This window comes from Pelodiscus sinensis, chromosome 15, assembly GCF_052426305.1.
Source record: "Pelodiscus sinensis isolate ZL-2025 chromosome 15, ASM5242630v1, whole genome shotgun sequence".
Lineage (NCBI taxonomy): Eukaryota > Metazoa > Chordata > Testudines > Trionychidae > Pelodiscus > Pelodiscus sinensis.
In genome coordinates, this window is record NC_143066.1 from 10,729,296 (window position 1) to 10,751,832 (window position 22,537).

Sequence of the window (22,537 nt, forward strand, 5' to 3'; positions counted from 1 at the left end):
ATGCATACGTCATATGCATGGTAACTCTCCTTTCCGAATCATTCTAATCTTTGTCCTTCTATATATCAGACTTGTAATAATCCTTCTTCTCCCATGAATCAGTTTTAATGACGGAAGCCTTTTCAGCTTCCAGTATGTCAGATACATTATAATTCTCTCTTTTATCAGATATGCTATAATGCTTCTGATAATCCTTCTCCCTACAATGTGAGCATTTTTCAGTTCTAAATTTGAAATGATCCCCCTTTCCTCTGTATAAAATGATAGTCATCATAAGCTTCATACTTCAAAACTTTTTTCAGTTGCTTTATCATGCATAAATTGACATTCCCCAAACCTAGTTAGAATATTTTGTAAAAAGATGGGGAAGTGTATAACTCAAAAGATTGATGATTTTAAGGCAAAACAGGAATTTTAACTTGCATTTAATTTTAAAACTAAATTTTAACTTTAGGTTGCCACTTCAAATGGGCTCAGTTTGGTAGTGCCTAAACTCTGTTATCCTTATCTGATGGTTGCTCGGTAGTCTTTGTGAAAGAAACTAGTTAGCTAAGACTTGTTCCTAGTAGATAGATTTAAAACATCACAATAGGCAAGTTGGGTGATTACTTGAGCAAGTTCAAGGCATGAATGGGTAATGGTCAGTCTATTTACCTTCTCACCATAAATGTTTTAATACCTTGGAGTTTTTTCCAATATCTGCACTAGTGCATAACCTTGTTGGATGGATGCTTCACCAGCTCAAGTCAGCAGCATGTCTACATCAGGGGTTAGCAGCCTGCAAACCTCCCACTCACCTACAGTATAAAGAAGCTCTTAGAGAGGGTCTCACAAGACTCATTTTCCTCAGCACCCTCCCCAGCAGTGATTAAAAGAATATAAAAGGTGCCAGTAATGCTGTTAAGAAGCACAATCATATCACCTTTTGTATGTAGTCAGAAATTGAGCTTGAGTACTTCTGTACGCTACAAACTGCAACTTTCATGAAACAATTCAGATCCAGAAAACATGAGTGTTAATGCAACACTGCTCTGAGAAGGCAAGCTGAGGGAACTCACAGGTATCCCACTCTAATCCTGTGAGGGCAATTTAGTTTATATCAGTTAGAACCAGACTCATTGTAATATTGCTGTGGCATTTTAATCTTGAACATGCTTCCCTAGCAAATCTGTAGAGGCCCTGAGTTGCGGTAGCTTGTCCATAGCTGATGAATATAGGTTTTTGTCCTTTAGGCATGATTGCAGAACTGCTGATTTTTATGCTTTTGCTCTAGAGATGTAAAAGAACTTTAAAGACAATGAACACCTTTTTTTACTCTTGACAATTATGGTTTTTTACATTTAAAAACATGTATGTGCTCATTTATGCAGAATCTAAGTGAGGTTATTTAGCCCTTAAAAAAAAGCCCCCTACCCTCTCCTCAATCAAAACCGAGACTATCCATTGCCATTTATAACTTAATGGACAAGTAAAGGTTTCTGGTTGTTTTTTTTCATGTCCTTTAATATATTTGAGCACTTGACAATTCACAATGTGTGTAGTATAGCAATAAATATATGTTTACATAATGAATCAGAGTTGCTGTTATGTTGAATATGGAGTGTACATAAATATGTAAAAGTATGGACATGATGGATAAAAGTTATTTTCCAATAAAGTTTCTATAAATTAAAATATGAGTGTAAGAATTTATATAAAGGCTTTGTTTAAATAATATGAAAACCCAAGACAAAATAAATGTAAGAAATTCAAAATTGCAGCTGCCATACATTCCTAAATGTTTGGATTTTTTGTCTTATAGCTCCATCTTAATATTAACTAAAGGTGCTTTCTTCTTTCTGATGTTTCTTTTATTTTGGGTGTTTCTTTTATTCTCAGTGTTTAAAATAATCTAGAATGCACAGTGGTGCTAATGAGCAAACGGGCTTACTCAAGAGAGTGTTTTTAGAATTCCAGTTCCTGATTAACAGCTCATGAACTCATACCAAATTTTCAGTTCAGAAAAGAGAGTTGGTTATTGTGCTGAGAGGAGACAGACAATATTGGAGCAATTTGCACTATTATGTTTACCAGTGGATCAATGGATCAGTGATAAGGTTCTGCTAAGGAATTCTCTCAGAGGCACTTGAGTTTGTTTCCAAAGCTATTACAACATGGGAAGTTTGATGGGGTGGGCAAATAGCACTTGAAAGTAACCGCTATGTTGTTTCAGAATTAATTAGAGGAGGATGGAAAATTAAACCCATACATTACTGCTGTACACACACATGCATGCATACACTTCCCTAGATAATGCAAAAGCATAGATAAATCTATGGCTTGACTAGCTAAAAAGAATAACAACCTACACTTTTAAAAGTAATTCCTAATAATTTATTAATGTTTGTTTTCATACACTAATTCACGTTTTTGGCTTCATGTATATGATATTCTGAATGGTTTTTGTGTGTTCTTGTTTAGATGGAAGGTTTTTTTTCATGTTGAATGTATGAGCTTCCTCTCCCCACAAAGAAATGCTAATGTTCTGCTCCTCCCTTTTCCCAGTCCCTACACCCTTTTTGCTAAGACAGGGTAAGTGATAATAAGTTAGAGTACAGGCAGTCCCCGGGTTACGTACAAGATAGGGACTGTAGGTTTGTTCTTAAGTTGAATTTGTATGTAAGTCGGAACTGGTACATATTGTAGGGGAAACTCTAGCCAAACATTTCTCTAGAGCACAGTTTTATTCTCCCACACCTCACTTCCCTCAGTCCTTTATTCTCAAGCTGAGGTGTCTACTGAGAAAAACCGCTCCGCGTCTTCCTGGTCTGCTGGGGGGTGGCACTAGCTTCGCGTCTCCCTTGTCTGCTGGGGGGAAGCAGCTAGTGCGGGGTTGCCTCACCCCGTTTGTAAGTAGGGATCCGATGTAAGTCGGATCCATGTAACCCGGGGACTGCCTGTACTGAGAAGAAGTTATTGGGTTGGGTGAACATTGACTGCAAACTTTAACAATGGACTAGACCAGGTGGAGAAGAGGAGGGTGACTAAGACATGAATAGAAGCAATGTTGCTAATAGGGATGTTAAAAATTATGGATCAGAGTAACCGTATAATTGCTAAGCTTTATACTGCAGAGCCCATAGCGAAGCCTCCCCAGAGCAGGGCTGCCAGCCCCTGCCAGCCCTGCTCCTGGGGAGGTGGCTTCGCTGCCACAGGAAAGCCTCCTCCCCACGAGTGGACCAGGCAGCCCTTGCCTGCTTGGCTCTCAGGGAGGTAGCTTTGCTTCTCTGCCACAGGAAAGCCACCTTCCTGGGTGCTGGTGAGTGTAACCAAGACCATTAACTGATAAGCATCAGCTTGTTGGTTAAGCAGTTATTCCATTATATTTTAACAACCCTAATTGTTACAGAGACTCCATATTTCCTTGGGAAATAATGTTACCATGTTTGAGAAAGTAGTGGCAGCTTGAGTTAGCAGAATTATAGATACCTATTTTCATATCGAGATTGGTTTGTCATAATAAAGTTTGTCCTTCGGGTTTGTGTCATGCTCATTAACACAGTGGTGGGAAAGAGGTGTATGGAGGTATAATGTCTTTGCCAAGTCATCACAACTATGGTGCTATCATTGGGCTGCTATGGTGGCATAGTGTAGACCAGTGTTTCTTAAACTTTTTAAGACCAAGGAACACCAAACACCCCTTTTTTTTATGAGGAACACCAAGGATTTTTGGCTTGGCGGGGGGAGGAAGGTCGGGGGAAATGGATCAGGGACAAAGTTATTGAGCAAAAAGGGTTGGGGGAAAGTTATTGAGGGAAAAAAAAGGTCACCTGTCTCATTAAGGGTGGCCATTTTGAATTCTGTTGTTCTCCGCGGCACACCTCCGACTGCCTCGCGGCACACCAGTGTACTGCAGAACACAGTTTAAGAAACACTGGTGTAAACATTTCTTACACCAATAGAATGTTTTTTCTTGTTGTTGTATTTAATCCATCTCTTCAAAACGTGTTAGCTTTTACAGTTAGGTTGTTGCCTTTACAGTAAGTGTTAGGTTGACCTTTATCACACCTGAGCCCTGGTTTTCACTAGGGCTTTATGTTGAAATAATCCCCCTAAAGTCAAATTTATAAGTGGAGCGGCCACACTACCAAGCCCGTTATTTCAAAATAACGGTTCATTTAATTCGAAATCTGTACTCCAGCTTTTCATCAGGAGTAATGCTAATTCCAAAACAGTTATTTTGAAATAGTGGTAGTGTAGACACTCCGGTCCCACTATTTTGAAATAACTACTTCCCAGAGTAATTCAAACCAATTACTCCCTAATGCTTCCTAGGACTCTAAGTTGAGGTAGCGCATCCATATTTATGGATCCTGCCTCTGACTAATTTCAAGGCTTCCCCTTAGTGTGGATATGCTAGTTCTATTTTGTTAAATAAGCAGTTAAGTTGAATTTACTAATTTTGCAATAGTTTCTTAGTGTAGATGTGGCCTGAGTAACATATTTAGATTGGTCTAATTTTTAAATATAGATCAGGCCTAAGAAAGATGAGCACTATGCAAGAAAAGTTATGCAGAGAATAAGTTTGTGAGTAAGGATGAAAGTGGTCCTGAATACTGTGTATAGCTGTATTCAGGACTTTTATGTCCAGGAGAAGAATTTGGAATGGGAAAACTATCCTTAACAGTGGTTCATGTATGTTTTGCACATGCTTGTTCATTTAAAACACTGAGCATGATTAATGTTTTTCTGCTGGGATAATTGGCCCTAAATTATTGGGGGTAACATGCAAAAGCATAGCATTGGCAATATTTGAATTGTTTCAAAGGGTTGGAGTACATTTCTGATCGTGATATGTAAATGTTTTGTTTTTAAATACTGATACGTTGTGTTTAAAGTTATGTTAGCAACAATGTGATTGTTAGATGAAGAATTTTAATTTTAAGTTTAAAATCATATGTATGTACTATAGCATAATGATAAGAAAAAGAATGCTAGTGAGATTGGAAATCTTTGTTTAGTCTAATGTAAGAATGTTAAGTGCTTAGAATAATTAAATAACTAATATGTTTTAAGTATTTAGTGGTTAGTTTTTTCATGAGATATGTCAAAGTTGTATAACCCTGTCCCACTAACATGGGAGAAGGGAGAGTAAACAGTCTGTTGTGCATGTATTGTATGTCAAAAATAATACAAATATGAAGCAGTTGAACTTACTCAAAATGTTTACATTTCTATTACTTTATCAAAGTTTCTTTCTATTCATATCATGTGATTTTGTTTGATCTTTTGAAAACCAGAAAGTTTATGCTTAGTTATAAAAGTACCACTTTTTTTGGTGGTTTTCTTTTCTTTTCTTTTTTCTTTTCCTTTTTTTCCTTTGGTTTTTGTTTTTATAAAAAAATAAGTAAAGGCTATACAGTTTGACAAAAGTTTAAATAACCCTAGTGTTGCATGGGAAAAATGTTTCTTACAATCACAACAGCATGATTAAGTAGGCAATGTTTTAGAGTATATTGGCATTCAGTGTTGAATTTTGTGCACATGTTTTTTTTATTTTGTTGAGACTATCTGCATGTTGTTAAAAAGTGGTTGACTTTCTTTTCCCATTATTTCATTTTTTCTATGTGAAGACACTGTAAATTTCAGTTTGATTTCATTTTTTGTTAGATTTATTTTCCTTTGTAGTGACATTGAGAAAGGTATCTTTGGTATCATTCTTTGAATTCTTCAGGGGGTATTATCTAACTGATGAAAGAGGAAAAAAACTTGTTCACATTTGTCGCTTATTTATTGCACATCTCAGAATGATTATAATTTCTCTAATTTGCATGTTACAGAAATGAAGCAAGAACAAGAAAATATTAAATTAAAGCAAGAGAACATAAGCAAACAAGTGGTCATTGACTGAAATAATAATGTGCATGTTGTTTTCCCCCTTCTCCCTCCTGCATGCAGGGATTTGGTTTCGTAACTTTCGAAAATAGTGCTGATGCGGACAGGGCGAGGGAGAAATTACACGGCACCGTGGTAGAGGGCCGTAAAATCGAGGTGCATGTTCAAAATATTTTCCTTTTCATCTTTTTTATAAATGTCTGCTTCACTCTCATTTGTTGTTTCAGATGCATCATTGGTGTCTTTTGTGTGCTCCCCTTCCCTCTTCCCATTGTTTATATATATATATATATATTTATATATAAAGAAATAATCTGGCCTTACTTGGGTTTTTTTATTATTTTTTTTGTGATTATTATTATTATTATTCTCATTATTGCTCTTAGGTGGATGACAGAAATGGGACAAAATTAAAGCTTTAATATTTTGAAGTTATTATTTTCTATGTTTTATAAATCAATGGGTGCAGTAAATTTTTAAAAAATCAAAAGAAATCAAAAACAAAAACAAAACTGTGTGACAGACAAAGCTCGTTTTTTTTTTCTTTTTGATGCTGGGTTGATGTGGGATCCACAGTGGCTTTTAAAATAACTCAGATTAGGAGGTTATAGCAGTCAAAAAATATAAAATGAGTAAAAAATAAAACAAAAGAACTACTAAATCAGAATGTTTGAAAATTTCATTTCAAAGTAACAACCAGGCTGGTTTTTCTGGTTGGCCTGAACCATCTATACCTATCAGAAAACAAACCCAAATGTTTTTGGTACCACTGGGTCCCCTTCAACACTGCCTCAGAGTCATATTTGTTAGAATAAAAAAAAGAAAGAAAAGAAAAAAAGAGAAAAAATACCAATTGAAAATGCTGTCGTCTTTTGAGTAAGATGTTGCATATTTTGCCTTTTCATTTTCCCCCTTCGACGGTAGCGCTTAGGGCCCTCACCAAACTCTCAGTAACCATGGTAACTGTATACATACCCATGCTGGCGATGGTGCTGAATGGTAAGTGGAGAAGTCCATCTGCCGTTTCACGTATTTAGCGCTGATATACCACGTGAATTTTTTGACTTGTTGTATTAAGTTTTCTTGATGCTATATTTTTTTCTATATTGGTACGCCTGTAATTGAGTGTACGTTTTAAGCAAGCCTGGAAGGCACTGATTGGATTGAGGATATGACTTCGTGCACATCTTACTCAGATTGTTAATTCCATATTGTGTTAAATAATGCACCCTCTTTTTATCCTTTTGTTAGCTGTGATTTTAAAGCTTGAATGATTTTGTTAATTCTTGCAATGAAAAAGGCTCTTGTTCCAAGTGTTGAATGCTAGATGTTGCTTTTCCAATGGTACTTCTCTTCTAAAGGGTTATGTTGCACACTGCTAAAATTTGTTTGTCCCTTTTTTTGACATTTTATTTGTTTCCTCGTACCTTGTCTCTTCCCCCTCTACTCCACTGCATGTTCCTTCATATAAAAATATTTTTTCTGTTTTGAAATATTTATTGTTTCAGTGTTATCATGGAATACAAGCATGCTCTTAAATCTTAAATTATGCAGTACCTTTTTAATTTGCTTTTAATGTGTCTTTATTAAAGTTTAAATGATATGATGTTGCTTTATTGAAATGATTTGTAAGTTTAAATGGTTATGAAAGTAAATGTAATTATATATAGTATGATTTTGTTATGCACCTATTGCCTTTTATAAATTAAATTGCATTTTATTTTTATAAGACTAATCGCAGTAATAATGCATGCATTTAATAGTATCACAGACTGACTCTATAACATTTACTAATATAGTTTTTTATGTGCATAGGTAAATAACGCGACAGCACGTGTAATGACAAATAAAAAGACTGTCAACCCTTATACAAATGGTAAGTGCATAAGCTTTTGAGCCTTTCTTTTCAAGTCAAATGTCAGAGTGCATGCAAGTCCTGATGTTGCAAGGTGCTCCCGTGGCTACTTCTACACTACACCCCTCTGTCGGCAGAGGGATGTAAATTATACGTATCGAAAGTGCAAATGAAGACGGGATTTAAACATCATGCGCTTCACGTGCATTATGGCGGCCGCCTCTTTTTTCCAAAACGGGGCTTTTTGAAAAAAGACCCCAGCAGTTTAGACGGGGCATTTTCGACAGAATTCCCCTTCTAAACTGCCGAGGGGGGGGGGGCGGGAGGGGGTTCTGAAAAGCCCCGTTTTGGAAAAAAGCCCCGTTTCATTTGCACTTTCGATATGTCTAATTTACATCCCTCTGCCAACAGAGGGGTGTAGTTTAGACGTAGCCTGTGAGTGGAACAGTATAAAGCCCTAATGATTTCTTGTGGCCTCTACAGGATTTCATGGTACCATCCACAGAGTTCATTGCAGGATTGAGGGCTATAGTTGGGCAAACAGATGCACTCAAATTGACTTCAGTGTGGGTTCTTAAAGGCACAGCATTCCATTGGCATGCAGTATGTTGCAAGATCAGAACCTGAATGATTAGCTGTGTTAGTATTATATAAACTGATGCTCCATATACCAGAGAATATATTTGCTAGGAAGAAATTTTTCTCTTCTGGCTTTGTGCAATGTGAATACAGCAAAAAATGAACTAATCGTGGGGACAATTTTGCTGATGGAGTTAAGGATGAAATTTTGAAGGATGTTCTTTTTGTCAACATGAGCTTCTATTTGATATTATCATAATACAGTTTACTTCAGGATTGTTGGTGTTCAACAATTTGTTGAGAAAAGACTGCAAATTATAATTGTTTTAATACAAGAAGCTAATCTCACCTAAAAATCATGTCCTTGCTGTTGATTAAACAAATGGGTACATTTTTGCAGACTAGTGATAGAAAAGTCATGAGCAGAAATGTTGGTGTGGTATTCTAGGAAGTGCTTTTTAAAGAGATTTCCCCATCCCTTTTTCAGTGATTAATTCATCAGGTTTGCCACACAAAAAAATTGTTTTCTGTGAGTTGTTTCAACGGATTAACACCTTTCAACTACAAAACTGGGTTTATCAACCATAATTATTTGTTCTGTTTGGGCTAGGGTACTTCTGCTATAGCCATTTTAAAGTAATATCTTTGTCCCTGTTCTAGCCATTAAAAATGCAAAAGAAATCTGAACATACATAATCAATAAAGGCAGGTTCCACAGCTGGCTGACACATTCTTCTGTGAAGAAACATAATGGAACTTATTTTTTTTGCATTTGAGAGCTCATTAGTGAGATTTTGTTAAAAAGTGGGGCAGAGAGAAGTGAGCTGTTTATTTCTTAGTGTCATACTTTTTCTCCCAGCACAATAAAAATAAAAGTGTTCTAAATTTGACATACAATTATCGAGCTATTTATAATCTTCCTCAAGTTCTTCCAGAAACTTTTCTTTCTTTGATGGAGTGTCTGTTTAAGTGATAAAAATGGAAAGTGTCCTTGATTGTTGCTTATTCGTATTTAAAATGTCATTTTAGTGAATCAAGCCAGACAGATACAAGGCTTGACTGGGTCATACAATAACATTTTGTTCTAAAAATCTTATTGAATATTTAATATACATGTGAACAATTCACTCTTTTGCTCAATGTTTTATGACAGAGACGGTAAAAGAAGATTTGTTATAAATGATTTTGTGCATATTTACATTCATTATACTACAAACAGTAAGAAACCAGGTTTTTTTCTATTAAGCGTCAAATATCAAATCCAACCTGAGGGATGATTATGCTTGAAGGAAAACTCAACCTTTATTATGAATGTCATCATGCATCTTAGGAACAAGTTTACTTCAGTGTCACACAGAATAGGTGTTACCTTGATTTTTAGCATTGTCATTTTTTTACATCTGAAATATAGAGTCATTAAATTGTGTTGATAAAAGCATTTCTCATATGCTTTAAAGCTTTCTTACAAGATACTTGTTTTGTGTTCTGCATTTTTAAACTTTTCTCATGATGTGAAAAATCAGCAGATAGGCGATCCCATACAACAATCTAGATTTATATTGCTTTTTTAAAATATCACATATGCATCTTTACATCCCTTTGCAAGCTGCTGGGACACCACTGTGCAAGACCTGTTACTGTGTGCCTTGATGTCACAATAAACATTCTGGGCTATAGCAATCACTATACAGTACTCATAGAAACAAAGTATAGACCTGATTTCCAGTGTCATACTTAGGGTTCCTTAAATAATATCCCCATTATCAAGCCTCCACAAACTCTATGATGATATTTGTCAATCATCTGCCTATTTATAGATACTGAATATTTATAGATATTCTCCATGACTGTAATAAAAGATACTGTATTGTTGAAGGTGCTGTGTCATCTTTCAAATGAGATGTAAAAGTTAAAATATAAATATTATGGTGATGGGTTGCCTACCAAAGTGCCTCCTGGAACTGCGGTACCACTGAGCCCACCCAACCCACCAGCCTTACAAGCTTTCTTGCAGGCTCCAGCCTGCAATTTTACCAGCACACATACAGGCAGGGACACATCCAACTGTAGTACACCTCCCTCTGGAGTATAAACCTAAAATTATAGTATCTTGTGCTACACGAGGAACTGTACAGTGTAAGTTCATGAAATTCACCTCCTCCCTCAATGTGGAGAGAGCAAGTACAATAACAGCTTTCTGCCCCAAGTTCTGACCTGCCACAGACTAATTTTAGACAAAGCAAAAATAAGTTTATTAATTGCAAAACATAGATTTTTGGTGCAGCTAAAGGATATCAAGCAGATCAAAGAAGATTTTCTAGCAAATAAACAACAACACAATCTAAACTTAATATAAAGAGATTAGATATAACAAGCAGTTTTCCCTTAATGATCATACAAGCAGACCACATACTCTTAAGAGGAAAACTGCACTGTCTTACAGCTTAGAAACCCATTAGTTCCATTCACAGGCTAAAAATCCCTTTAGCCTGGGTCCAGCACTTCCCTCAGCTCAGTTGAGTCTTTGCAGGAATCTTTTTGGGTAGGTAATCAATGAAGAGCCACAAGATGTCAGTCAACTACTTTACACAGATTTTTCATAGGATAAGAACCCTTTGTTTCAAAGCTTGGTTTCGAACACCAATCAGTGGAATAATACTGGTATCCCCCGCTGGAGTCCAACACTGGGTGACCTGGTCACACGACTGTATAGCATTACAGCCGTGATAACTAGAACACTGTCTGTAGCATTCTCGGGAAGGCTTTCTGGTAGGAGATAAGCTTCCAGTGCTGTTAACTACTCCTCTTGCAGAGGTGGCTTACGCAGAGTGCTAGGAGAGCTCATGCCATGGCCACACTTTCAGCTGTGGCCGCGCTGTAAACTGTTAAGTATAGCTAAAGCCATAAACATGTTTGTAATACAGATGTATAGTCAGTGTTCCTAAATTCAGATAAAAAAAGACGTGTTCACACAAATAGGATAATCACATTCTGCAAATCAAAACTTTTCAAATGAAATCTCACATGACCTATCTTGCATTAAAATACGTCAGAATTCTGCCATAATCATACCATATAAGAACATCACTGCGAATAATGTGGGGTGCAGTGTCACAATTAAATGATGTGTTCCTCTATATGAGAGTCAGCATTTGCAAGCTATGTGTGAGGCAAGTAACCTGGAATAATTTGTTTACATATGTAGAGATTCTTAAAAGTCCTTTTTGAACATATGGGGTTGTTTTTTTAAATATGTGTATATTTTAGTGGTAGGCATAACAAAGTCATGCCACACACAGTTTTGTCTTTTATGGACTTATATTAGATTTTTGGAGATTACATTGTTAAAAAATTATGATATACTATATTTTTGTGTGTGTCACGCAGACTTGTTACTAGTAGTTTGTTAGCAGAGATTATATACTGAATGTCATTGTCACACTCTGAGCCAACTGTAAAGCAGAACAACCTGGCGTTTAACAGATATGTACATGCAATTTGTTTTATGCAGCATTTCTTTTTTATGAGTTAGGAGTTCTTGGAAATAAAACCGTAGAAGATTCCCAAAATGGTTAATTAGTAAAGAAATCATAGTTGCTAACACAGCTGGCCAAGCACCTTTATGCTAGCAGATAGATTTTTGTTGTTGTTACTTAACCTTGTGCTTGTCATTTCTTTTGGAAATATAACTTCTTTTTTATTTTGAGTGAGATGTTTGTTAAGAACATGAATTGGACTAGCAAAGTGACTTTCAGACGTCTTTAGATTTTCTAGTTTGTTGTGCTCCACATTTAATCCAGGAAGGTTTGTCCTTCAGTCTAATGCTAATTTTATAATTTAAGGCTCTAGACTGAAACACATAGGCTTAAAGGGTACACAAACCTGTATAAATGGTGTTAGAGAAGGGGTTTCAGCTATGAATGAGGAACATGCAGCGCAAGTCAGGACAGGGACATAGAGAGGTGCTTCAAAATTCACCTTCGCATTGTCTTAATTTGGGGGCTTTTGCATCCTGATCTAGTACCTAAGAATCTGAAACTACAGTCAAAGATAAGCTCAGTGAAGGGGCAACCTTGCCACTCCACTTTCCTCCAGCAATGCCCAGTATGCAAAAAATCAAGAGGAAATGTGCTGTAAGAATTGCTATGCCAGTAGGGTGTCCTCTTACATTGGGGTGATCTTGTCATGGATAGTTATGCCCAGTATGCAGCCAGAATCCACTGGCAACCTAATTCAAAGCAAACGCACCACACTATTGCATCTGGCCTTAAAAATGGAAAATATCCTTTGATGGTGTTATGTCCATCTTCCTACCAACACTGGATAGCTGCCCATAGTGCCTGATTGCTCCCTACAGTGCACTTAACTTATATTTCTTTCAAGGAATATATGGATTTAGTTTTTCACTGTTTCAGCTTTTAGTTTCAACATGAGCGGGAGATTAGTGCAGTGACAATAAGGCAAATGCATCAGATTATACCCACTCAGGAGAATTTGTCTCATCCAACTGCTAAACCATGATTTCTTGGCAGTTCCTTGCTCCTATCACTCTTGATTAACCCATACAGTTATGGACCAGTACATAGTTCATTGAAAAGACAAAGTAAAGTTTAATTGCTGTTATTTTCATGATGAATGAAGACATCCCTGTCTTAGCTTCAAAAGATTGGATGGTACAGCCACCAGAACGGGAGTGGGAAGGAAATGAAATATGAATGACTCTCAGCTGACGGCATCGATCTGCATCTCCTGGGATTTTTTTTCCTTTTGGACAAATTGGGTGGCTATTAGCGTTAGTTCATATCTGAAGCAATATGTGTCATCCTCATTGATAGCAGATACTGAAGGACCGGAAATGCACTCAGGGCACACATATTTTTGACTGCAATGATCTGGGAAAACTTGGTGAAACACAACATTCAAAATATCCATCGGTAGCACTTAAAACCTAGGTATTCATGAAAATTCCTAGAAAACTCCACAAGAAAAAAGTCAGTAGTCACAGTGGCTCAACCAATTTCAACTTTAGATAATTACATTTTGGATAGTTAAGATATTGAAAGGTTATGTGTTATTGTTCTTCACTATTAGTTCTATCTTATTAGTGAATAGTTTTTATAGAAGAACGGCCATCGTTTCGGCTCTGACATTCGTGAGTGTTCTAAAAGACAGTTACAATGTCTCATGCCAAAGGTGGCTACATTTCAGGGATAGATGAAGGTGATTCTAATAAGTTCCAGTTCCAGGGTGAACAGCACCTGTTCTCTCTCTGTGGACACTTCTCTCAAGGGTACAGGCAGTTTGCATACATGTCTGTCAGAGTGGAAGCTTGTGTTTCAACCCACTTTGAAACTGGATCACTGAGCTATAACACTCCCTGTTTACCAACCATATTTATTTCCATCTGGCCCAACCATATCTATCTCCAGCAAGTCCAGCTGGATATTTTCTCTGCTAGGGAATCCTTTCCAGGAGCTGTTATCAGCTAGTATAAGCAGTGTTCAAAACAGTTATGAGTTTATGAGTTAAAAATAACCAAAGCCAAAATGTATAATGTCTTAGCCAAAGCTTAGCCTTTTCTTGATAGGTTAACACGAGCGTCTTCTTAATTCAGGCGCCATCCCTCCCCTCCCCCACTCAAGCACTGAGGCTGGAGGGGGGAGGGATAGCTCAGTGGTTTGAGCATTAGCCTACTAAACCCAGGGTTGTGAGTTCAATCCTTGCAGAGGCCATTTAGGGATTTGGGGCAAAAATTTGTCAGGGATTGGTACTTGGTCCTGCTGTGAAGGCAGGGAACTAGACTCAATGACCTTTTAAGGTCCCTTCCAGCTCTAAGAGATAGACAATCTCCATTATAACCAAGAAACCTGAATTCCCACATCATATATCAGCAACACTCCTGCCCAGAAATGAAAATAATGCAAATGCCTAGTTAATTCAAGTGATGCAGGATCATAGTTTTTAAGTTCAGCATTTTGGGATGGAAAGGTCTGATACAAATATGAAAGACCATACACTCTCAGCACACAGGCTTAGGTTTTCTTTCCTTTACCTGCTGCCTCTGGATAGCTGAGATCCAAGTCATCTCATGTCCCAAGTGAAACAGCTTTAGTGGACTAAGGGCATGGCTATACTTACCCATGGATCGACGCTCCGGAGGTCCATTTTCTGGCATTTGATTTAGCAGGTCTAAGAAGGACAAGCTAAATTGGATGCTCAGGGCATCCTGTCGACTCTGGTACTCCTACTCTTTGTGAGGAATAATGGCAGTCGACGGGAGCCTTTCTCCCATTGACATCCTACTGAGGGGATGGCATCAAAGTTCAAATTAAGATATGTTGAATCCAGGTATTTGGCTGGAGTTCAGCATCTTAATTTGAATTTATCCCCTGGCCTAAGAAGAAAGAAGCTTTCGGTGGCCATCGGTTAACTGGGGAGGGGATAAAAGTGTGTGGGGGAACCTTTCATGTAACTTGTCACATTTGTTTTAATAATTGCCAGTCTTTGCTAAGACAAAGCTTGAATTAGTTATGTTCTCATACTTCCAGATTGAAGTGCTGTAGAAAAGCTGTATGGGTAAAGTTACATGACTTCTGCCTACAATGGACTGTTTGCTGGCCTGAGCCTGCGCTTTATGAGCAATAGCATTGGAAAAATATAACCTCCACTTCAGAAAAAATATTTTATATAAGGCTCAGTTTTCACCATTTATATTTCATTATGACACAGCCAGACCACTGCATATTTAAAGATAAACAGTTTAATCATTTATTCAACATACAAATTCCATTAAAACTACAGTATCCTGAAGTAACAACATCATACTCTCATCCATAGAAAATTAATGTGTATTAATATTATTGCTAAATATAATATTAACTCAATCCTTTTCTGTTGCTGTTTTGTTTGATTTCTGTAGGCTGGAAATTAAATCCAGTTGTCGGTGCAGTTTATAGTCCAGAATTCTATGCAGGTAAGAGTACCATTGTACTTGTTAATTTAATCTTGCTTTGTTGATTAAAAAAACAAGATGTTGTTGTTGAAAGTGTCCAGATTGTTATAAGTTGATGTATTTTACATTGCTTACCAATCATTAACAGGTTTATAAGGAAGGTTTTTACCAATAACTGAGCAAATTAAAATATACCCTTATAATACATTCAAATATGACTTAATTGCTATTCCATAATCGATAATATAAATCTGTAAAATACACAATAGTATTTGTATTTTATGTACACTTTTATTTTACAAGTTTATATCATCAACACATTGACTTTTTCGTAAGGAGTGGTTCATACTAATATTTCCTTTGGCAGCAGCCCTACGGGTACTCGTGGTGCTGCCAGCCCTGCTGGTGCTTATGGCCCCACCATGAGCTCTGCAGCCCCCTCTCTTCCTGGCCCCTCCAGCTGTGGGCTCAGCGGACCCCCCTGTCCTGCAGATTCTGGCAGCCCTGCCAGCTTCCTGGAGCAGCTGGCTGCAAGCTCTGCTGTGCCACTGCCCCGCAGTCTCCGGTGCCCCCATTGGCTTCTCTGTCTGTGAGGTCTGGTGCCTCTTGTGCTCTCCTGCCCCACTGGCTACACTGGCCAGCTCTGCTTCCAGCTGCTGGCACCCTCTGGTGCTGGGATTTTCTAGTCCAGCAATATCAGTGGTCCAACAGGACAATGGATGTTGTTGGACCAGAGAGTCCCAAAGCACAGAAGTTCTGCCTGTACTTGTGGAATCCACCTTTTATCTATCGAATCTGCACTGTGGCCAAGTTCTGCCCTTGGGTACGTGGACTCAGGTTTCATTGGAATCAGTGGGACTGTGTTGCATCCATCTGGATGCAGAATTGGGGCATAATCAGTAACGCCTAGAAAACGTGCTGTGCTGGCATAACTTAAACTCTAGTTAAAGCCTGATTGAAAGCCCACTGAAGTTAGTTTGAGTCTCTTTGAAGCAGGCTCTCAGAGCACAGCTGACGGTTATTCTGAAGAGACTGTTGAAAGTAAGTAGTTGACATGCAAAAGGCAAACAGTCACCGTGACTTTAAAAGATTCCATTTGGAACGGAAGTCACATGAGTCTAAATTATTGTAGGTAACTCTGTCCTCATCTTTCCATATGCCTGTTTTCACCTGCTTTTGTATGTATATGAGTATAGGTACTGGAACTGGAAGTGTGGGTGGTGCTGCAGAACCCACTGGAGTGGCCTAAGGAATAGGGCACTCACTTGCAGAGCACAGTGTGGATAGCCAACACAAGCTGCTCCAGGGATGGACCAGGCTTAGTGGTTTCCATTATAAACAGGGTTTCAGTTTGGTTCAACAGCTCTCCCCACTATAAAAATTATCCCAACACCCCTGTTTGCGTATGTCTACACTACAACGTTAATTCGAACTAACTTAGTTCGAATTAGTTAATTCGAACTAAGCTAATTCGAACTAATGGATCCAGACTAAAAAACTAGTTCGAATTAGTGTTTTGCTAATTCGAACTAGCATGTCCACATTAAGTGGACCCTGAACCGGGCTTAAGGATGGCCGGAAGCAGTGTCGGCAGGGCATCAGAGGAGGACTTAGAGCGTGGAGATGCTGTCTCAGGCTAGCCGAGGGCTGTGCTTAAAGGGTCCCGACCCCCACACCAGACAGACAGTTCTCAGGGGTGCCCCGCTTGCAAAGCAGTCCTGGCTTGGATTGCCCGGACTACCCACACTGGGCACATCACACCACTCAGACATCAGCCCGGCTGCACTTGCCGCAGGCTGCCATCTGGGGAGAGGGGGCAATTGGGGGGCTGCAGGAGAGCTTCCACACCCAGAAGCCCGCAGAGCCAGCCCAGTCCTCCCCATCGGGGACTCGTGCCCCATTCCTCCCTCGCCTCCTTCCACTTACCCTTCCCTAGCCCCTCTTCTTGATGTACAAAATAAAGATAACGTGTCTTCCAAAATGGAATCTGTCTTTATTGAAGAAAACTGGGGGAGACTGGGAAAAGGAGGTGGGAGAGGGGAAGAGAGAGGCTGGGAGAGGGGAGGGCAACTACAATGATCAGGGGTTGGGAACAGGTCCCATATGAAGAGAGGCTAAAGAAACTGGGACTTTTCAGCTTAGAAAAGAGGAGACGGAGGGGGGATAGGATAGAGGTCTCTAAAAGCAGAAGTTGGGTGGAGAGGGTGCATACAGAAAAGTTCTTCATTAGTTCCCATAAAGAAGGACTAGAGGACACCAAAGGAAAGGAATGGGTAGCAGGCTTCAAACTAGTAACAAAAAGTTGTTCTTCACAAAGCAAAGAGTCAACCTGTGGAACTCCTTGCTGCAGGAGGCTGTGAAGGCTAGAACTAGAACAGAGTTTAAAGAGAAGTGAGATCAAGTCATGGAGGTTGGGTCCATGGAGTGGTATTAGCCAGGGGGTAGGAGTGGTGTCCCTGCCCAAGGTTTGTGGAAGGCTGGAGAGGGATGGCACGAGACAAATAGCTTGGTCACTCTCTTTGGTCCATCCCCTCCAGGGTCTACACTACAGAGTCCCTAGGGTTGGCCGCTGTCAGCAGACAGGCTACTGGGCTAGATGGACCTTTGGTCTGACCCAGTACGGCCATTGTAAGCTCAGGGCTCATGGTCGGGGGTCTCAGTGGACCCCCTTGATTCTCTTGCACACCTGCTCCTGAGTGGCCAGGCTGGCAGCTCTTCTGCCCTAGCCGGCCACTTTCCTGTGCCTAGTGCGCAGATCGTGGACGAGGTCCACGATGTCTGCACTAGCCCAGGAAGGTGCCAGCCTCTTGTGGTCCCGGGCAAGCTCCCGGGAACTGCCAGCCTGGTCCTGGGAAGAGGGGGAGGGCTGGGGGGCATCAGGTGGCTGGCTTGATCCGTGCCAGGTGCAGGGTCTGCTGGCTGGGTGCTGGGAGGCTTGCACCTGGAACGGGCACCGTAGCCAGCCCATGCCCCTTTAAGGGGTCCGGGGCCGGGAGGGGGGCAGACGAGTTTCCCTGGTGTTGGCCAGAGTGGCCACCAGGGAAAGCTGGGGAGGGCTAGCCTCCCACTAGTTTGAATTAAGGGGCTACACATCCCTTAATTCGAACTAGCTAGTTCGAACTAGGCTTAATCCTCGTAAAATGAGGTTTTCGTAGTTCGAACTAATTGCTCCGCTAGTTCGAATTAAGTTCGAACTAGCGGAGCGCTAGTGTAGCGCCTATGAAAGTTAGTTCGAACTAACTCTGTAGTGTAGACGTACCCTTTCTGAGGTGCTAACAAACTTTTTCAAAGCAACAACAAAATATGTACGTACTCAGCTAATTAAAATATTGCATGTTTGGTTCATGTCCTTTAAAAACTAACTTGGAGCTAAGACCAAAAGTATTTCATCCCAAAGGAAGATACATAGCTGCCGCTATAATGATTACTACCTTCAAATGCTATAATATATGTATATACTAGCAGACTTACCCGGCATTGCCCAGGTCCTTCAGGGTAAGGAATTGGCGGAGTGGGGGGGTGCGCAAGTCAGGGCAGGGTCTTGTATGTGTGGTGGTGGAGTGCAGAAGTCTGTGGAGGGTTGATGGGTGAGGAGGGGCTATGGGTGTGTGTGTGTGTGTTGGGGGGTCCCATCAGGCATGGGCCTTTTCTCTCCCTCCAACCCATCCCTAGCTGCCAGGGGCATTTTATCTCCCCCAGTCCCTCCAGCTTCTAAGGGTGTTTTCACTCTCCTGGGGGTGTTCTCTTTCCCCAGTCCTCCCTCCAGCCACCAAGAGCATCTTCTGTCCCCCCCCTTCTCCCTCCCGGCTGCCAGGAGCACTTCCTCTCTCTCCCCAAACTCCCCAGCTGCCAGGGCATTTTCTCTTTCCCAGCCCCCCTGGCCTGCAGGGGTGTTTTTGCTCCCCCAGTTTCCCCTGGCTTGCCAGGAGCGTTCCCCTCCAGAGCCCCTTGGTTGCCAGGGTGTTTTCTCTCCCCCATCCTCCCCCCAGCTGCCAGGGGCCTTTTTTCCCCCAAACTCCCTCCTCCCCTCAGACATACCCTCTAGCCCCTCCTGCTCTGCAGCCTAGGGCTGGGAGCCAGTTACTTGGTGTGTTGGCAGGGAAGGTGGCAGAGCCCCAGCACTGCTAGCCACTCCCTTGGTGATATAGTTGTCCCCAGGGCCACTCTGTAGGATAGCTTTCCCCTGCGGCCTGTCTGTCCCCAGTGGCCACTCTCATAGTGTGTCCGTTATGGAAAACTACCCTTTTCCCTGGGCTTCTGGTTGTCCTGACACAACCAAACACAGACCTAGCGTTAAGTTTGGAGAAAAGGAAGCTGCCTACCAAATTTAGTGGTTCTAGCTCTTAGCATACTTGAACAAACTGACTCACAGACTGACACACAGACAGACACATTCTAACATATGTAGAGAGTGATGAGAAGATAGCAACAGTCAAAACATTTTTGGTTGCATTTGGGACTTGGGCAGGAAAAAATAGATGAACAAGAGCAATTTTAAATACCTATATTGAAGTCAAAGAAAGCTGCAGGGACATGTCAAGAGCAGACTATCGTCTGTAGTGAGTTAACAAGCATTCACGTGGTGGTTTGGTGAGATGCATGGACTATTGTAGCACTCACATTTATAAAGGTTTAAAATAGCTAAATTCCTAGTTTAATTCTTAATTTAATTCAGCGGAATTAGGTTATTTTAGCACTACTGTAAGCATAGGCAGGATTTATTTCCCTGTTTTGTGTGGGTCTATAAGTCAAAATAGAGAACGTGACACTGATTTGGGTTATGTGTTTAGCCATAACCCCGAACCTGTATGAATTAGGAAGTCAGAATCATTAGTTGTTTCATAAAAATGACTGTGTATTAATGACAAATATAATATTCTCATGGTGTAATTATCGATTTTTCTCTAGCTTATGCAGAATTAACAACCTGGCTTTTAATTGTGTCTCAGACTAGGGAATGAAGAGTTCACATATTTTGTAAATTAAAATCAATGTTTTCAATCTCTACTACAGGTAACTTTCTTAATTTAGTGGACTTTTCCCTAACATTTATTTTGCCTTTTAATTATAAAATGGCAGGTTATTGATTTTTGTGTATAACGTCTTCGAGTTCCAACTACATATTTATTGCTAACATAGGGAGGTGTTTCCCCCTCTTAATGAGAAACTTTAATTACCATTAGAACAGGATTAATTTGGTTTTATGAATTATGACATGCTACCCAACACATTTCAAAAAGCTCGTATTAGGACACTTCATTTTTTATTTGTATATGAAGTTTTATTCCATTCATACAAGTGGGTAATTTTTTAAACTGCTGATATTGCTTAGTGCCTTTAAAATACTGAATGAACAAAAAAGTTTCCCACAGACATATTCAAACTGTATTAAAAATCAGTGTATTGTTTATTTTAAAAAAATTCCTAACATAATAGGAAATGAAACAGTAAAACAGCAATATAGTATCTGCTTTGGCATATTGCACCATTCTATCCTGTGTTATTTGGGGAAGAGGTAATAAAACTTTTGAAGATGTTCAGACTTAGAACTCAGGTTTTAAGATGGGTAAGATTTTCAGTTTTTTAGTTTAATTATGGTTTCCAGTGCTGCCATGTTAAAATTCTACATGGATATTACCTTACCACGTCACATTGTTGTCTTTAGTGTTTTGTAGCTGTGTTGGTTCCAGGATTTTAGAGGGGCAAGACGGATGAGAGGATATGTGCTCTTCTGTGCAAGCTTGAAAGCTTGCTTCTCTCTCCAACAGGAGTTGGACCAATAAAATATAGTACCTCATCTACTTTGTCTCCCTAGTACTTCACAGCCAGTATAAGAATTGCCTTTTGCTTGCTAATAAATGATGAAAAATTTGGCCACTTTGGAAATAAAAGATGATATATGTACAGAGAAACTGTTGATTTAAAGCACCTTTAATCTTCATAAATAAGTAAGAAAACAGAAGGTTATACAAAGCTGTCAGGATGGTACTGATGAATGGCAGATTCACCCCTTTCTCAATTGCCGGTGAAGACACACGCCGCAAGGCTTAACCGCATTGTACATCATATCTGCCAACTCATTTCTGTGATTAAATATTCCATCAATGTGGGCTATAAGGCGGTAAAGCTTAACAAGATTCATAAGATGCACCACTTGAATACACATAACTCACTTCCTTGGATGGAGAGCACCCCGCATGCAAAAGAAAATTAGAATTGAGTTAAATTACTCCATAAGACAAGATCAATAAAGAAAGGAAAGGATCCCCTAATGCAATGCAAATCTAAGCTATAGTTATGTCCTGACAACTCGAAGCAGACAATTAAAGTCAAAAGTGGAGAAATGTAATGTGAATCAACTCTAAAACCCTCAAGATAATGGCAAACAGTAGGACTAGTGACATGATTGTTATTGCTCCACCTTTTTCCCGTCTATTGTAAAAGCAGACCTTTTATTAAGAAAACGTGTGACAGATAAAATGGAGAATGGAAGGCTGAACAGAGATTCACGACAGACTTTGCATATGCAAGTAATTATTTCCCTGTGAAAGATATTACAGCAAAACTATTTTTTGTCCTACTGAGTAGCTTTATAAGTCTATTCATCTGGCTTGGAAATGATCACGCCTGAAGCAAATTAGAACATCAAGAAAGTATGGCTGGTTTTTGCCGATTGATAACATTAGTAGCACTATAATAGCAATGGTTTAATGTTTTGCTGAGGGTGTGTATTTCGATAACCAGTCTGGCAGGACAAGGATGTGCTAATGAGGTATCTTTTGGAATACAGCTGTTGAAATTAGGATTTCTAACAGAGAACTGTAACAAAAGACAGTGGAGACTGTACCAGAACATTGGCAAGTTGCCAGAATCATACTGCTCCAAGATCTTTGTAAAGCACTTCAGCAGTATTATGTTGAAGGCAAAAGGCCTGAGCTTTATCAGATGAAACCCATTATCAGGTTTTTTTTTTTTTAGCTCAACTGTTGATATACACACTTAATAATCAATATGCAGGATTTTTTTATTTGCATTATCTTCAAATAGACTTCTTTCTTTCAGCTAATAAAAACATCCTGTTTGGAATGAGAGCCTCTTATGCTTTAATGAGGAAGTTATAGAACCAGCTATCTTCAATGAGAAATGCTTGTGAGAGATGCCATTGCAATTTCAATATAACTTTTCTCAGAACACCATTTAAAGAGGGTACAAGCCAGCTCCTCCCAAGGAATCGCAGGGAGAAGTACTGTCCTGTTTGTCTCGTGTTAATTTTGAAA

The 22,537-nt window shown here is 39.5% G+C and overlaps 1 protein-coding gene across 36 annotated transcripts in view; it reads left to right on the plus strand.

Moving 5' to 3' along the window:
• RBFOX1 (RNA binding fox-1 homolog 1) overlaps positions 1-22,537 on the plus strand; it is a 1,623,526-nt gene that overhangs the window by 1,478,986 nt on the left and 122,003 nt on the right. For 28 of the 36 annotated variants that reach the window (XR_016350706.1, XR_016350707.1, XM_089782266.1 and 25 more), the window contains 3 exons: positions 5,938-6,030; positions 7,690-7,750; positions 15,228-15,281. Coding sequence is in view for 34 of the 36 variants with exons in the window: in XM_089782266.1 (XP_089638392.1) it covers positions 5,938-6,030; positions 7,690-7,750; positions 15,228-15,281 (208 nt within the window). In the remaining 2 variants the exon portion in view is untranslated. The remainder of the gene's footprint in view (positions 1-5,937; positions 6,031-7,689; positions 7,751-15,227; positions 15,282-22,537) is intronic. The other 8 variants (XM_089782268.1, XM_089782273.1, XM_089782270.1 and 5 more) reach the window with 1 other exon arrangement.